The 14,933-nt window shown below is 43.8% G+C and overlaps 1 protein-coding gene across 1 annotated transcript in view; it reads right to left on the bottom strand.

Moving 5' to 3' along the window:
* Nucleotides 1-14,719, bottom strand: part of LOC307074081 (uncharacterized protein) — a 37,902-nt gene extending 23,183 nt beyond the window's left edge. Inside the window, exons 1-2 of the mRNA XM_079734083.1 lie at nucleotides 14,252-14,719; nucleotides 13,493-13,564 (exon numbers count right to left, since the gene is read on the bottom strand). Coding sequence (XP_079590209.1) covers nucleotides 13,493-13,564; nucleotides 14,252-14,356 — 177 coding nt within the window. The 5' untranslated portion in view covers nucleotides 14,357-14,719. The remainder of the gene's footprint in view (nucleotides 1-13,492; nucleotides 13,565-14,251) is intronic.
* Between the last annotated feature and the right edge of the window lie 214 nt (nucleotides 14,720-14,933).

The following is a 14,933-nucleotide window of genomic DNA, read 5'->3' as shown; positions in this document are numbered from 1 at the left end:
AGTCCTCATAGGAGGAATTTAACTGCAGCACAGCAGTACAGTTATCCAATCCTAGCCCCTGCCAATCAATGTCTTAAAAGATACATTTGTATTACCCACTTATAGACAAAGAAGTGATGGCAAAGGACTCACTCTGACACAGTGATCATGATCGATGTTTCCTGTCTGCAAGCCCATGCAGTACATTCCAAATCTGCACCAAATTTAGGGCTCAAGACTGTCCATGTCTACCCAAATATAAATTTAAATTCAGGCAGGGTTACCCTTGGAAAGCATCCATTACTTAAAATGAAAGTCATTATTGAGAAATCCATGCATGCCTACACTTGTATTTTTTAGATCATTTCAGGTCCTCTTTCAGTTTCAATCTGATATCCAAAAAACGGCATCCATCAATTCAATCTCATTTACCAGCTTAATCCTGGCCTGGGTTAGGCTGCTGAAGCATCATTTGATCAAACGTCAACAGCCTAAATCTATTTAGTGCAGTGCTGCTCTGTTTGTCATTTCATTCATGTAGTTATTTTGTGCCGTGTATTTATTCAATTAATTGAGTGACACACCACACACACACAAACGCATTGCAAAAAACGTAGAGAAGGCTATAATAACTACAGCCAAAGAAGGCCTAAAAATAGAGTTTGGTCAAAGAGTCATTTGCTAAATGTTAAATCAGTCTATACTGGGAGATTAAGGAGAGTACTACCATGTTGTGTAAGAGTCCTGGAACTCAACCGCTGAACCCTGCAGGCTGGCTGTGTCCAACCAGATTAGCATCACTTTTACACATACAGCAGAGGTTAAGGTGTGCAACTTCCCACCACCACCACCTCCAGCACCTCCTGCAGCAACTCCACCAACTTAGGGGCATTTTATCCTCTCAGGAGATCATGTCTGCCTGGGCTACAGATGAAGATAGCAGATTCTAAAAAACTGGATGTCAGCCGGGGCTAGAGATGAAGACACTAGATTTAAAACAGCTGGATGAGATGGGACAGCTGTAGGAGAGGACTTGTAAGGACAGGAGGAGTAGCATCATGAGAGGTCATCAGAGGAGAGGAGATGGGTGGAGAGGAGAGGAGATGAGGGGGGTGGAGAGGAGAGGAGAGGAGAGGAGAGGAGATGGGTGGAGAGGAGAGGAGAGGGGAGGAGAGGAGAGGGGAGGAGAGGAGATGGTGGAGAGGAGGGGAGAGGAGGGGGGAGGAGAGGGGGGGAGAGCAAAGAGAATATACGAGCAAGAGAGAGGAGAGGAGAGGGGAGAGGGAGGTGAGGAGAGGAGATGAGAAGCAGAGGAGGAGAGAGGAGAGGAGAGAAAAGGAGGGGGGAGGCAAGGAGAGAGAAGAGAATATACGAGAATGAGGAGAGGAGAGGAGAGAAGAGGAGAAGGAGGAGAGAAGCAGAGCGCAAGTGGGCGATGGAAGGGAAGACATGTAGAGGCAAATAGAGCAAGAGGGAATGAGAAGAGAGAGGAGACAGGGAGGCAAAAATACTAAAAGATCCAACTATAATCTGATGGCATGATCAGTTGAAGACAGGTGGATACCTGCCCTCCTAGATTTTAACACATTTGAGGACATATCCCTTTGTGTGTGTTGGGCAACAGCGTGGCCTTACAGCGCTGCACATGAGTCTCTACTCGTCAGGGCTGTTGACTTGCTAGCATAAATTGCGCAAATACAAAACAATATTAGCCATAGTGTTACCGAGCGTAATTAATGTTGCCATATTATTTATGCATTTAGGTTGTTTTATTCATTTGTGTTTTGTTTCTGTGTCACTGAATTAAATAAAAAATCACAATGAATACGGAATAGTGAAAAGCATGAAATCGGGGGGCTAGATGTTGCTGAGGAGCAAGTCATAATATAGTAATAGTCATGAAAAAGGTGATAAGAATAGTGATAATTGTAATACTGAATATCTGAAATCACTTTCACTATCAAATCTCATCACTTGACCCAGGTCATGTGTTTAGTTTAGTTCAACAGCGAGACACCACCAGACACACTTCTATTACCCTCTCTTATGGTGGCAGGGTACACCAAGGCTGGACCAGACTCATTTCAGCCACCATCCATCCCTGCATTCTGCAGCCTCACTCAGTGATGAACATTTCATATTTCCCCTGCCTGAGTGCAAACTGCTCTGAAATATTCAGCTTTTAATGGACTTGCATTGCTGTTGTTTTGGTGAATAAAATAATGAGAGGGTCACGCTTCATGCCCTTTGGCTCCTGGCAGAGATAAGGTTCAGGGACTCGCTTTAAACGTTTTAATCATGCAAGACAATGTTAGGAGGTTTAAATAGCGGCACTGACAAAGCATATTACCGTTACGCATGTGGCATCGCACCGGCACACACAGAACTTGTGCCTTGAAACCTATACAACTGGTTTAGAAAGTACAGCACAAAATATTATAACACACAATATTAAAAGTTTACAGAGACACCTGATCCTAAACCCTTTTTTAACGTAATAGGTGGTCAGAGTAGATTGGTCAGACTAGTCAACAAGGCAGCTTAATAAATTTACATTCATTAAATTCACTCAAATATTCACTAAACATGTCTGGAGGTCACATTCATATTCCTACAAGTTCACTGTTGATGGATGATTTTCCATTAATACAAGTAATGAGCGAGATGCATATCTAACGGTTTTAATTAATTTTATCTGAGCTTGGCCAACTGATAAATTATGAATTAGCATAGATCCTCTGGGTATGCAGGCGTTCAGCGGTTGGGCTAGTGGAGTGTTGGGCGTCTCTTTTGATGTACATCAGACAACAACAATGGCCTACATAGTGATAGAAACTTGAAAATATATCAAATCAAAAGAACACATTATCAAGAAAAGCGTATAGGCTTATTTGTTGTGTTGAGGTCAAATCTACATTTGTTATGTTAACAGATTTTCTGTGTTATTGGCTTCATGGCTTGCTCAGGCTCCACTTCTTCAACAAAACCCTGAGTCACCAATTGCAGGGAAACACAAACCAAAACTCCATGTCTGGTTCATGTTTCCCTGACTCCAATTCAGATGAGTCTGTACCTCTGTTACTTTGTTACCAACGTTTCCAAGATACTTTAAGGTGCTGTAGGTCAGATTCGAGAGTTGTGAAGAGAGAGATAGCAGAAGAGAGCACTGTTTTACATTTAAGGCATCAACCAAACGCTTTTATCCAAAGTGACTTACAACAAGCATTTGTCAGAAACTTGAAACCAATCCATCATAAATACGGCCCCTCCCTCTCTGCTCCGTCCCATTCTGCATTTCTCCGCCATTGAGTGGCACACGTGACCACACATGCCTGTGATTGACAGGCCAGATCCATTCTCCAAACCAATCAGGGAAAATCTGTCCTGATTGGTCAGAAATGAGCAAGGAGCTGTCTATAATCCAAATTGTCTCACACAGAGGCAGGCGCAGTCAACTAGAAACAGCCATCTCCAACTGCATTACACTAAATAATAGCTGATGGATGGCTATGCCATTTCTAACAAAATACACTCAAATAATAGCTCCATACCGTTAATACCTTTAAGCCACTTTGGCCACTTTGGACAGCTAGAAATGTTGGACATTCAGGTGAAACTACATCTATATTGCATTGAATTAATCAGTGATTGCTAAAAGCAGAGCTCCTCAGAAATGCTTAAATACTGGAGGTCGACTTAAGGGCGATATAGTGCAATACACAATCCATAGCTGCTTATCGCTAATATTCTGATGTCCATTCTGACTTGGTAGGAACTATGGTCCAAGACATAGTACAAATACAAAAAATAATGCAATAATAAAACTGTGAATTTATAAAAAATATATCTTTGATATAACTTAGTTAGGGGCAAAATGACTGCAAATAGCAAGCTGACTGAAGACACAATCTTTATATGCTAATTGTTTTTGGAAAGAATTTGTACTTTTCCAGAAAGAAAAAGAGATGTTTTTTCAGAAATGACAGACCAACCCAAAATCCCCCTTTTTGTTGCTAGTGGAAAAGCAGTGGAATGCGGGGTGCATTGTGGGTCGTTGATGCCCCCAAGTAGCACCACGGAATCCATACAGAACCCAACAATGGCCCCTATAGATTGTATCTTAGCAACCACTTCATTACAATTCTTAGGATTTGGGAGTTTGAGGAATTTTCCCTTTCTTCCTTACGGGAGGATACAAAGAGATGAGTGTTGAGGGCTGCAAACCCCAACAGATGTCCAACAGGCCCTGGGTAAACTTGAGGAGAGACCTTCTTAGGTACCCAGGGCATTGTCTCAGGGAAGAATGTGGGAACACTTTCAGATGATTCAACTAAGACCCAGTCCTCGGCATTCAGTAAAACAAAACCTAACTGTTGCTGCTGATGTCCTGTTGAGAAATGTGTGCTGTTGCTACGTTTTTTCACCATATTATCAGATAAAATGGAGTACGACTCCAATTGAGATAGTGTAGCATAGCATGCCTTCTCTCCCATGTATCTATGCAGTTATAGTGAAGATGCCTTCATTCATTTTAGTTCTTGTTGTTGCAACACAAACAACACCAATGTCACATAACGTCATGTAAAGCACAAGAAGGCTTATTTTAGGAAATAGGTTCAGTAAACCTAATTTTCCCAGGTTTGCACTTTTAGTTTTCAATAAATTTTAATGAATATCTTTCAACATTTATTTTTAGGGTTCACTCCTCTTTGAATGAGCCGATTAAAGCGTTATGACAGAAGTGCACGTCTCTGTATATATGTGTCCACCCCGGTGCTGCTTGAGAACCTCTGATTGAGACATTGAGATGACCTTGGCCTAGAAACATGTCTCGCGGTTTGTTGTTTGTTTAGTTGGTGAAAAAGATACGGTGATGTGTAAATATGCGTGTGGTTTTGGACATGTGGCAATGTGTACAATTTGTTCCTTCAACCTTAACTCGCTGATTGAATATTTGAACAACTATGGCCTATGCCTAATGTCATTGCTTCAATGGCTATCATGGGTTGACATCTTGGCTTAAAGATGACAGCTGCACTCAACAACTTAAAGAGATAATACAACTGACAGGGATGCTCTTTTATTGGAGACAGCAAGGGTACATTTAACTAAAGGTTCAATAAACTGCAAAAGACCCAATGCTCAAAGCAGAAAAGGCTTCTACGCATGAACACAAAGATTGCCTCTGAAATGTGTGGTGGAGATGTTGGCTTCTATTCAACTATCGTTAAAAATTAATAACATAAATGCATTTCAAGAAGGCACCAGCACGTTGGCATGTGGATTCGGGATAACATTTCTAAATCTCTTTTTTAAATTGTAAATTGTTACACAGAACACCTCTGTGACTGACTCTGATACAGATGCTGATACAGAGGCTGATTCAACTGCGAATCCTGCTGATAAATGAATGCCATTACCAGGACTGATTGTACGATCAGGTACGTTCAGCTTTAATAATAATGATCAAACTGTGCCGATATGTCACCACACCACGGGGATGACAGGAAGCCCACTTGTCACGCTGATCACAGGGATAAATGCTCTTTCAACTCACTAAAGCACCCGTGAGATCAAATATAGTCACTTCATTTGCACATTAAAAATGAAGCAGCTCCGACTGCCGGTAGAACCTCATGGCACCATGAAAGCTCTCTGCCACTGCTCTCCCCCTCCTGCTACTGCTTTCCCTGCACTGAGGTCCAACCTCCGTCTGATATCAGGTTCAGATCACGTTGAGGTTTGTACACACCACGCTCAATTTTTGCAAAGCTCCTTCTTAGAAACATCCGAAGATCGGTTGGCCTAGCTCAGGAGGTAAAACAGGTTGACCGGCTCCTCCTAGCTGAGTGACGCGGTGTCCCTGAGCAAGACGCCTCACCCTGACTGATCCTGACGAGCTGGCTGTCGCCTTGCGTGGTTGACTCGGCCGTCGGTGTGTATTAACCGTTTTTTACCGCTGTGGATAAAAGCGTAAATGTACGATAATTTCAATCCCTTCCATTTCTTTACTTTAAATCATACTTATCTTAATCAAACTACTGAACCAGGCCTACTTGGCATGGCTTGGACCCCAACGAGCCCGGCTCAACCACACACAAAGCCCCCCCAGGGGGAGTCCTCTGGGCACGGCGGAGGGGGCCACTGTCTGCAGAGGGGGCTTCAGCGGCCGGCTCGCTAAGTGTTCTGTGTGCGTTCACGGATAGATTGAACCGTGCGCTTGAGCACCCCGGTGACGGTGCAGGGAGAGGACGGGCCGTCCCGGAGTGGCGTCTCGGGGGCTGCCCGGGAAAGGGCCACACGGGACACCGGGGAACAACACAAAAGAAGGACCAGAGGCGGGCAGTGCAACGGTGAGACGGCAAACGGAGAAGTAGCACACACTGTTAGGAAGGTGCCTTCTGTATGATAACATCTGATACATGTTGGTAGGGAGATTAGCACACACAATAACATCTAATACATGTTGGTAGGGAGAGTAGCACACACAATAACATCTAATACATGTTGGTAGGGAGAGTAGCACACACAATAACATCTAATACATGTTGGTAGGGAGAGTAGCACACACTGTTAAGAAGGTGCCTTTGGCTTTTTTTTGCCATATATATGTTGGTAAAGAAACTCCAGATATAGATAGAATTCCTCAATTTAATTATTCTCATTTTTTGATTGTACCACATTTGGCTATGCACATTTAAGGGGAAAAAAAGTGTGATAACACATCAGGCATGAAGCAGGAAGCCATGAAGAAGGTACTTTGTGTTGTGGAGTGGCCGTGGGCCCTGGGGAAATGTAGAGACTAATAACCCAACCGTCACACACAGAACTAACCTACTCTGGTGTGACGGAACACAAGGCTGTAACATCATTGTGCAACTTTGTAAAGCATGTTCCATCTGTAGATGAGACTGTTTGGACTGTTAAGCTACACTTTCTGCTGAACCAGGACAGGGCTATTTATCTGGATTGAGACAGCGGCAGAACGATCACACACACCAGAACGCACACACATAGAAGCACAATAAGCGGTAATAACAGAGAATAATTGCTATAGCTTCTTTGAAGGTGGTTGAAAACAAGTTTCAGATAAGCCATCATTACAGGATATGAAACCAAATTAATAGGGTCTGGGTAACAGCATTTAAAGTGTGTGTGTGTTTGTGTATGCATTCCTTCTTCAATGCTGAAAGTACTGTTCCAACTGACTACACTTTTTGTGATTTTGCGGCAAACCAGAGACCAATTAAAAAACAAGGAACCCAAAAATATCTCGAAAGGAGTGGCCAACAATGACTCAGGAGACCGTGACAATAGGCTCTGACCAGACACTTCCTGGGTGGTGGTGGTGGTGGTGGTGGTGGTGGGGCTGGGTGGGCATGAGTGGCATGGATTGGGGTCGCCAGCTGTCCCTTCCATGCAAACACGACCCCAAAAAGCCCCTCGAAAGATGTATTAAAGCCCCACAGAGAAGAGCTTGCTCATTGGCTGAGGAGTCTAAATCCCTGGCTGAGCCGAGGCGGTCTGGCCCGCGGCGCTCTGCCCTAGTACGGGCAGCAAGGGGTTAACCAGGAAGGAATCACATGCTGTATTTCAATTCTGCACTGCATGCTCTTTTACTCCTTCCTGTTTATAATTAACTCTCCTATTGTTCGCTGCATCGTTAAAAATGTATTCTTAAATGTAGGCCAATACATTGTTAATTAAAAATACAAAATGCATGAAGCAGAACCTAGTCAGGGTTGACTCGTGTGGTGGGTAGGGGGTTTGAGTCCCACTGTTGTTTTATCTGTGGACCTAACCTGCGAAGCTCATTAGTGACCAAAAAGGAGGACTACAGTAGTGAGTAATAACCCTGCCAAACGACCCACCCAGTACATGGCAGTGCAGCCTTATCCTCTTGTATCTTATTGACTCCTACGGCTTTGGCTTTGCGCCCCTAGCATGGCTTAATCTTTTAGTCTTTTAGCGATTCCTTAACAGGGCCCTTGGCTTAGGAAACAGCTGCCCCAAGGGAAATTTTATAACAGAATTTACAGCCAAGATATCCATTTGTTTATGTCGTATTACAACCGCGGGCGTAAAAATAAGATTTTTATAACAGCCACAGTGGGATAGCTTCTGACAACGAGTTCTGATGTCCTCAAAATGAAACACAATGATCTTAACGGTCGGTCAGGGTTCTTCATTTCATTTGATTAACACGTGGTTTAATGCTGTGTTTCCATGGGTTGGATCCTCAGTAGCAAATGCAGTGGAAGGGATTCATATTCAGGACACGTTAGACATGTGATCATGACATATGTTTTACATAGTAAGTCCCCATCATCTGAATTCATGATATTTGGGATTTGGCTCTAAATTGTACAAAAACTTTTCATGTGTTTAATCCTGTTTAGCTCAATCTGCTTCCCCAGTACTCTGTGGGCTACTTGTCACAGTCTATTTTAAATATTCAGACTATACGGTTATTTAAAAGGCCTAATATAATAACTTATCTAGCCTACACTGTAGATGGAGTTGTAGAGTCAAATGTATTACACAATCCTATGACATTTTGAATCAGTATTTATGACTCGATGGCTAAAACCAAACCCCCTAAACGCCATCCCCCCCCTTATCCTCCTCCTCCACTAACTCAAAGCCTTCTGAACGGTGCACACACCAAGATGAACGCAGGGAGCAGAAGACACCGACACCATGCGATGGCAACACAACTGAAGACGGGCAAGGTGGAGGGGAAGAGAGAGGGGGCCGAAGAACACATACCAGAGAAAGGCCGTTTTACATTCAGGGGATTTTACTGATGCTTTTATTTAAAGCAACTTACGACCATTCATACACACATTCACACAACGACAGCGGAGTCAACCACTCAGGGCGACAGCCAGCTCGTAAGGAGCAGTTGTGTGGTATCTTGCTCAGGGAAACCTCGAAACTCAGCTAGGAGGAGCCGGGGATCAAACTAGCAACCATCCGGTTACCAGTCAACCCACTCTACCCCCTGAGCTACTGCCGGCCACCTTGCTGCTTTCTACATAACAAGTTGGGGCAAGATCAGAGCTGAGATAAAACCCCACATCAACACTCAGTACATCCACCCTTATAAACAGCCTTCCGGCGCCCACACCACACACACTCAAAACAAACACACAGACTCACAAGTAGGCCAGTCTATCAGGCTAGTCAGAACCCTGCAGCCTGCAGCGTTCTGCTGACTCATTACCAGGAGAACACCCCCACAACACACTGTGTGTCTAGCGGACTAGTGTGTTTACTCATACAACACAAACACACTGCAGTATATACACCACAGATACACACATATGCACGCACACGCACAGACACACACACACACACACACACACACACACAACACACCCTAGGAAAACACTGTGGATGTGTTCCCTATAAAAAGTATATGTATAAGGCCATAGATCAGTTGAGAAAATAATAAGTAAATTGGTTGCCGGGGGCAACGGCCGGAATGGCTTGTCGTTAGGTCACTCGATAAAAAGAAAAGTACTAAAAGGAAAGACCTTTCTAAAGCAGTTCTCCTTGTCCTGGGGAAAAAAGGGCCACAGGATTGTTTAAGCAAAATCCTTTTAGTTTATGTGAGCTTGTGTATCATGCGTGGGTAGTCCTTGAAACTTGACTTTTAAAACAGAGCCAACTGAAATTTGAGCAGAATTTCATTAAGCAGGTTACGCAACTTAATAATTATAGGCTAGCACACGTGTTTTTATTATTGAAGGTCAGCCTACCCTCACACAGCTACAATGGAGAGAAAGGTTTACAGGCTGTAGGGAGGGGAGACCTCACCAGCAGGGCCTTGCATGCACTCAGGCCATGGTTGTGTTTGGAAACTATATAAAAAGTAGAGTTGGATTTCTCCACTGGCTGTGTGCATAACAAATAATATAACAAACATTTAGAGTGGTTTACCCTACCGCTCGATTCGATGCAATACCAGTGAGACTGGAAACCCCCCGGAAGTATACCAATTATGAACCAAGTATGCAGTTTCTGTAAATCATAATTATAAGTACAAAAAATACTTTTTGTAGGTTGCTTCAGATAAAAGCATCCGCTAAATGCCCTGAATGTAAATGTAAATAAACCAACTAAAGAATGAAACATCCAATACTACAATGTATCCTATAGCTTAGAAGGAGGGCAAATCAACACATGGTAAGTTGTTATTTTTTATTATTATTATTATTATTTTGTTATTATTAACAGGCTCCAAATCCAGATCCAAAGTGCCAATCCCTTTCCCATCTAGGTCAACTCCTTTACACATGTACATCTGCCCTTAATCTACCATGAATACCCAACACGAAAACAATGAACCCCATTATGGAGCTGCATTCATCCCTTCATACACACCGCGACCCCCAGCAAGTAGCCCGGTGCTGCCGGCACTGTGGAAACCCGCCCCCCCCCCCCCCGCCCCCGATGCCTCTCTACCCGACAGTCCTCTCTTAATCCTGGAAGATACTGATGATGTCGTTGTTATGCAAAGCCCGAAGCTCAAGCTGTTATTTAGACGGTCCCCATGTCCGATTGGGACTTGATTGCAACACCCGTCCACACACGGTCTTCAATCGGCCGTTCATGTCAGCTGTGATCTATTGAAGCAAGCGTTTATGTCACAACACTACTGATTTATTCAAGGTGGAGAGACGGTTTTTGTTTGTGTTTACATGACAATCAACATGTCAACTTAAAATATATGCATTTTAAGAAACAAAGAAGGATTGATTGATCTATCACACAATGAAAAATATGAGCTGAATGCTTGTTTGTCACACACGCAAAATAACACAATAGGTGTCCTTACATGCACAATATACACAAGTCTAGTTGCATGTAAGGATACCAATGATTGTTCTGGGGCTTTCAGAGTTCTCTGCTCCTGCATTAATGTGCTTTGCCCTCACCTAGGGCTGGGCGATGAATCGAATTTTGATCGCGATTTCGATTTTAGCGTCAAACGATCACAAAATTAACATAATCGAGTTTTTCGATTATTATTATTATTATATTCATTTTTTATAAATGTTTTATAGAAAGGGCAGAACGGTTGAATACATATTTGTAAATCATTTTAGAATGGAACATTTTCTTTTTGACCATTTTGTGTGTTTTTTTAAGGCGAATTTTCAAAGTTCTCAGTTACAAAGATTTTTGGGAGAGACATGCTGGATAAATACAACAGGTTTTCAAACTCAAATAATCGTTTGATTAATCGTGACTTCAATATTGACCAAAATAATCGTGATTATGATTTTTCCCATAATCTAGCAGCCCTACCCTCACCCCAGAAACCATCATATTAATTAGATCCTTGCTTAATTAGATAGATGCATAATTACATTAACATGCATAATTTATGGGCATATTATCTATGGGGAAATACTCCACAGTCCTCTCTACATTTGGATTGATATCCTGCATCAATATTAAAGTGTTTCTGTTTCCACCTGCTCTCTCAGCCCCCCTGCCCAGACCCCAGCCTGCCAACACAAGCCTCCTCTGTTCTCGTTGGAGTGATGCTAGCATCTTCTTGTGAGAACAACCCAGAAGACCCCTGCCATTCAAAAAGCATTTCATGTTGCACCGTCCTGCCTGGGAGTCACGGATGGAGGGAGGAAGACGCCGGCTTTCTGAAGACACGGAGCCCAGGGAGCCATGGAGTTTCTCATAAAAATATTCAGGAGGGCATGCGCGCGCACACACACGCACACACACACACACACACACACACACACACACACACACACACACACACACACACACACACACTCTCAAGCCTAGAAGCGGTCATCCCAGTGAGCACTGAGTAGTTAACCTGAGATGCTCTAAATCCAGCCCATCTATTTTAGTAAGGAGAGGAGAGTAGAAGAGTCGAAAGTAAGTGAGTGAGTGAGTGAGTGAGTGAGTGAGCGAGTGAGAGAGAGAGAGCGAGAGAGAGGGGGAGAGAGAGAGTGAGAGAGTCTAGGGATGGCTTCAGGATGGATGAGTTCTTCTGCTCAAAAGATAGATATTTTGCATACATTGCCTATTGCATTTGTATGCAAACGATGCGAACAGATACAAGCGTTCACTGTGCAGCTACAACAGGTGCATGCGTGTGACACACGCACACACCTCACACACGCACAAACCCAGGAACACACACACCGTGTGTGTGTGTGCCTCAGCTTTTCAAACATTAATGCTAACAGAGAGAGAACAGCAACACACCATGTCTATATCAGATGGTGTAAGGGCTCAGTTACTTCCTCTACAACTTCTCCATTGTTGTTACATTCAGTGCCGATTCGTTCCCTCCCTTCACTTTTAAGCACAGGTCACTCCTCCACCTGGCTCCGACTGCTGTCCCCTCAGTCTGCGGCGGGGCCGATGATTCTCCGGCTAAGAAAGAGCCAAGAACAGTCCGGCACGCCATGCCAGGCAATATCAATTTAGAGGGAAACTAATAACATTTTGCTTGGCAGGAGTCCTGAAATGTGTTCCAGTCTGGTCGGGACTGTCACACAGCAGAGTGTTCCTCAGGAACCATTTTGGGAGTTTCACAGTGACGCTTAGTTTTGGGAAAACATATTGATTGGTATGGCTAGTTATCTATTACTGCCCATCTCATATAATAGGCTGGTCAACAATAAACATACACGTGCATTCCTACCAATCCCACCATAAGAGAGCAGGGAATATTTTCTTTCACAAGTCTGGCTGCACACACCAACATCCCAACCACAGGTAGAGAGTGTGTGTGCGTGTCTTTGTGTGTGTGTGTGTGTGCCTATGGGTGTGTGAGGGTGAGAGTTAGAGTGAGTGTGAGTGTGCGTTTGAGACACAGAGCATTAGAGCTTGCCATTCATGCTTAGTTTGAATCAACACGTTCAACAGGCTCTTTGGGTTTTCCTATTACATCCGTTACTCAGCAAGTCGTGTTGAGACTTCCCTCGTGAGTGGTGATTCACCTCCGCTCTTTAATCTCTGGTCTCTAGAGACCTGTCTTTGGTCCTAAGTCATGGTTAAGAGGGTAGGCTACCTGTTTTGAAACCTGAGGAGAGGAGCAAAGGTCGCAAGGAGGGACTCAGGAGGAATGATATTGACGTATATTTCTACGCTCTACTGATTTCGGAGCCAACAGTCCTACCTTGCTGGCCATCATCATGTTCAATGCCATGAGTCACAATCTATCTGTCTTTATCTCTCGCTCTCTCTCACTTAAACACACACACAGAGACACACTGCAAAGAGTAACAATCTATCTCACTCTCTCTCACACACACACATGCACACACACCCCTTTTTCCAAATCCAAAAATGTAACAACTTTGTAAGACAACAAAAGATTGTCTTACAATACGTATTTGTTTTGTCAAAAATAATTGTGTGAATGAGTGTGTGTGTCTGTGTGTGTGTGTGTGTGTGTGTGTGTGTGTGTGTGTGTGTGTGTGTGTGTGTGTCTGTGTGTGTGTGTTTTATTATCATCTCTTACTCTGATTCTCCTCATCGCTGCCACGATCTCCATGCGGCTGTTTGGTCTCGGGACATCCAGACTGCCCACGTACTGTTGAAAACAAACAAACTTACAATTAGAAACATTTACACCCACAAACGCCATCATAGGTATAGGCCTACACACACGGTATAGGTGTATAGGTATAGGTGTACACACACCTAAATAATTATCACTCATGAGTTTGATCTGTTTTAGATAATACAAATTACAAAACGGATGGTTTTTAAGCATATCACAGATGAGTTGATTGTAAAGCATTTTAAAGACCCCCAAAAAACGTTGTTGACCTTTCACCCAAACATTAGGCTTTGGCAGCTCCCAGATCTGTCGCTACCCTTCCATTTCTGCAGCCTTGTCCGGTGTAACGCAGATCCCAACATAAATGAGTTAATATGACGTTATTAGACTATTACATAACATCTTAGGCTATTCATTAGGGTTCCAACGTCTTCCAATAGGTTTTGTATGTTAAATGTCTTCCCCAAACACAGTCCTGGTATGAATGTATACTACAGGGTTTTACAGATAACAGGAGGTAGATTACGGTATTTCACGACCCTGCCGCTACGGTTAAGAAACGTTGTCCTTACAGGCACCTGCCACTTCTAACCCAGGTCACACGTACACATGATGGGCGAATAAGGATACACCTTGGTTCAGAACACCTAAGAAAGTAGTCCGCAAACAGTAATATACGGATAAATGTTGTGGTTTTTTTGCATATATTTATATTACCTTGGCTTGGAAGTGTATTCCATGCTGGTATGCCTCCTCGTTGTGGAGAGGCACCCTCGAATCGGCCAAATCGTCCACCAGATTGTACCTGTTCCTCGCAGGCATGATCGGTTCACAACACCAAAAAGTGATTTTAACAAGCCAACGTGAAAGCGATGTTCCCCATATCTAACGAGCAGGCCCAAGACGGCTCCAACCTCAGGCTGCTCGTGGAGAAGCAGACCATTGTAGTGTGCAGCCTGCAGCCTCAGCGCGCACCGGGTCCCGATCTGACCAATAAGTTAACACGTCTCAGCGCCCGGGGTCTTGGAAAGGGAAGCCTCATGTGCGTTGTTTCCACGGTAACATCTCCGGTAAACACGATGGAAACGAACTTGTAATAAATTATGAGTTGGTTCCTAGATCCGAGGGGGAATCCCGCTATAATAAGCGATTCCTTTCCGCAGGTGCCTCTGAAGTGCTCGCTTGGCCGTGTTTGAAAACTGTGCGGTCGCTGGTTGCGCCGTATCGCCCCGTATGCGCGCACAGCGAGCCTCCCATTGGAGGGAAGTTCCCCAAGCATGACGTAACCCGGTCCCATCCCGTAGGAAACGACCTGCATTTGCATTTCAAATCCTTCTGCGGGATAATAAGTGAGGTGATTTGATGCTGCCCCCATGAAGGCGTAGTAAGCAGGGTATGA

This window comes from Pollachius pollachius (genome assembly GCF_949987615.1).
Source record: "Pollachius pollachius genome assembly, chromosome: 4".
NCBI classification, from domain to species: domain Eukaryota; kingdom Metazoa; phylum Chordata; class Actinopteri; order Gadiformes; family Gadidae; genus Pollachius; species Pollachius pollachius.
Note: the sequence above shows the minus strand (reverse complement) of the source record. Positions and strands in the feature narration are given on the sequence as shown.